Below are 470 nucleotides of genomic sequence, written 5' to 3'. Positions count from 1 at the left end.
GTAGATAATTAAAGTAAGGTGAATTACCTCTTCAGACTCATCGTTGGAAGTTGGCTCCATGTTGTGACCATTTTGTTGTTCTTTGCCTGCTTGTTGTTCTGTAAATGAAAGATTAGAATACATAGAGACTAAGGTAATACAGGTGGAAGAATGGGACATCTTGGTGTTGTTGTTCATCATGTTGGTGGTGTCGTGGTGAAGGTGGTGGTGTTGGTGGTGGTGTGATGGTGTGGAGGGTGAAGACGAAGATACTATTGCCATCAGAGTGTCTGGCAGAAGCGCTGCAAGTTAGCTGTGACAGAACAGCATCAATAGTTGCTGTAGTAGTAGTAGTAGTAGTGGTTGTGGTAATAGTTGCAGAGGTGGTAGTTGTAGCAGAAGAAGCAGTAGTAGTAGCAGCAGTAGTAGGAGTAGGTGTAGCAGCTGTAAAACAGATTGGTGAATTGGACAGTTTTGGATGTTGAGAAGGG

At 43.4% G+C, this 470-nt stretch overlaps 1 protein-coding gene across 1 annotated transcript in view; it reads right to left on the bottom strand.

The window, feature by feature from the left end:
- Positions 1–470, bottom strand: part of LOC106884053 (anoctamin-4) — a 120,452-nt gene that overhangs the window by 53,902 nt on the left and 66,080 nt on the right. The window contains exon 3 of the mRNA XM_052974885.1: positions 28–98. Within this exon, the coding sequence (XP_052830845.1) occupies positions 28–98 (71 nt within the window). The remainder of the gene's footprint in view (positions 1–27; positions 99–470) is intronic.

The sequence above is a fragment of the Octopus bimaculoides genome, chromosome 19 (genome assembly GCF_001194135.2).
Source record: "Octopus bimaculoides isolate UCB-OBI-ISO-001 chromosome 19, ASM119413v2, whole genome shotgun sequence".
In the NCBI taxonomy this organism is placed as follows: Eukaryota; Metazoa; Mollusca; class Cephalopoda; order Octopoda; family Octopodidae; genus Octopus; species Octopus bimaculoides.
Note: the sequence above shows the minus strand (reverse complement) of the source record. Positions and strands in the feature narration are given on the sequence as shown.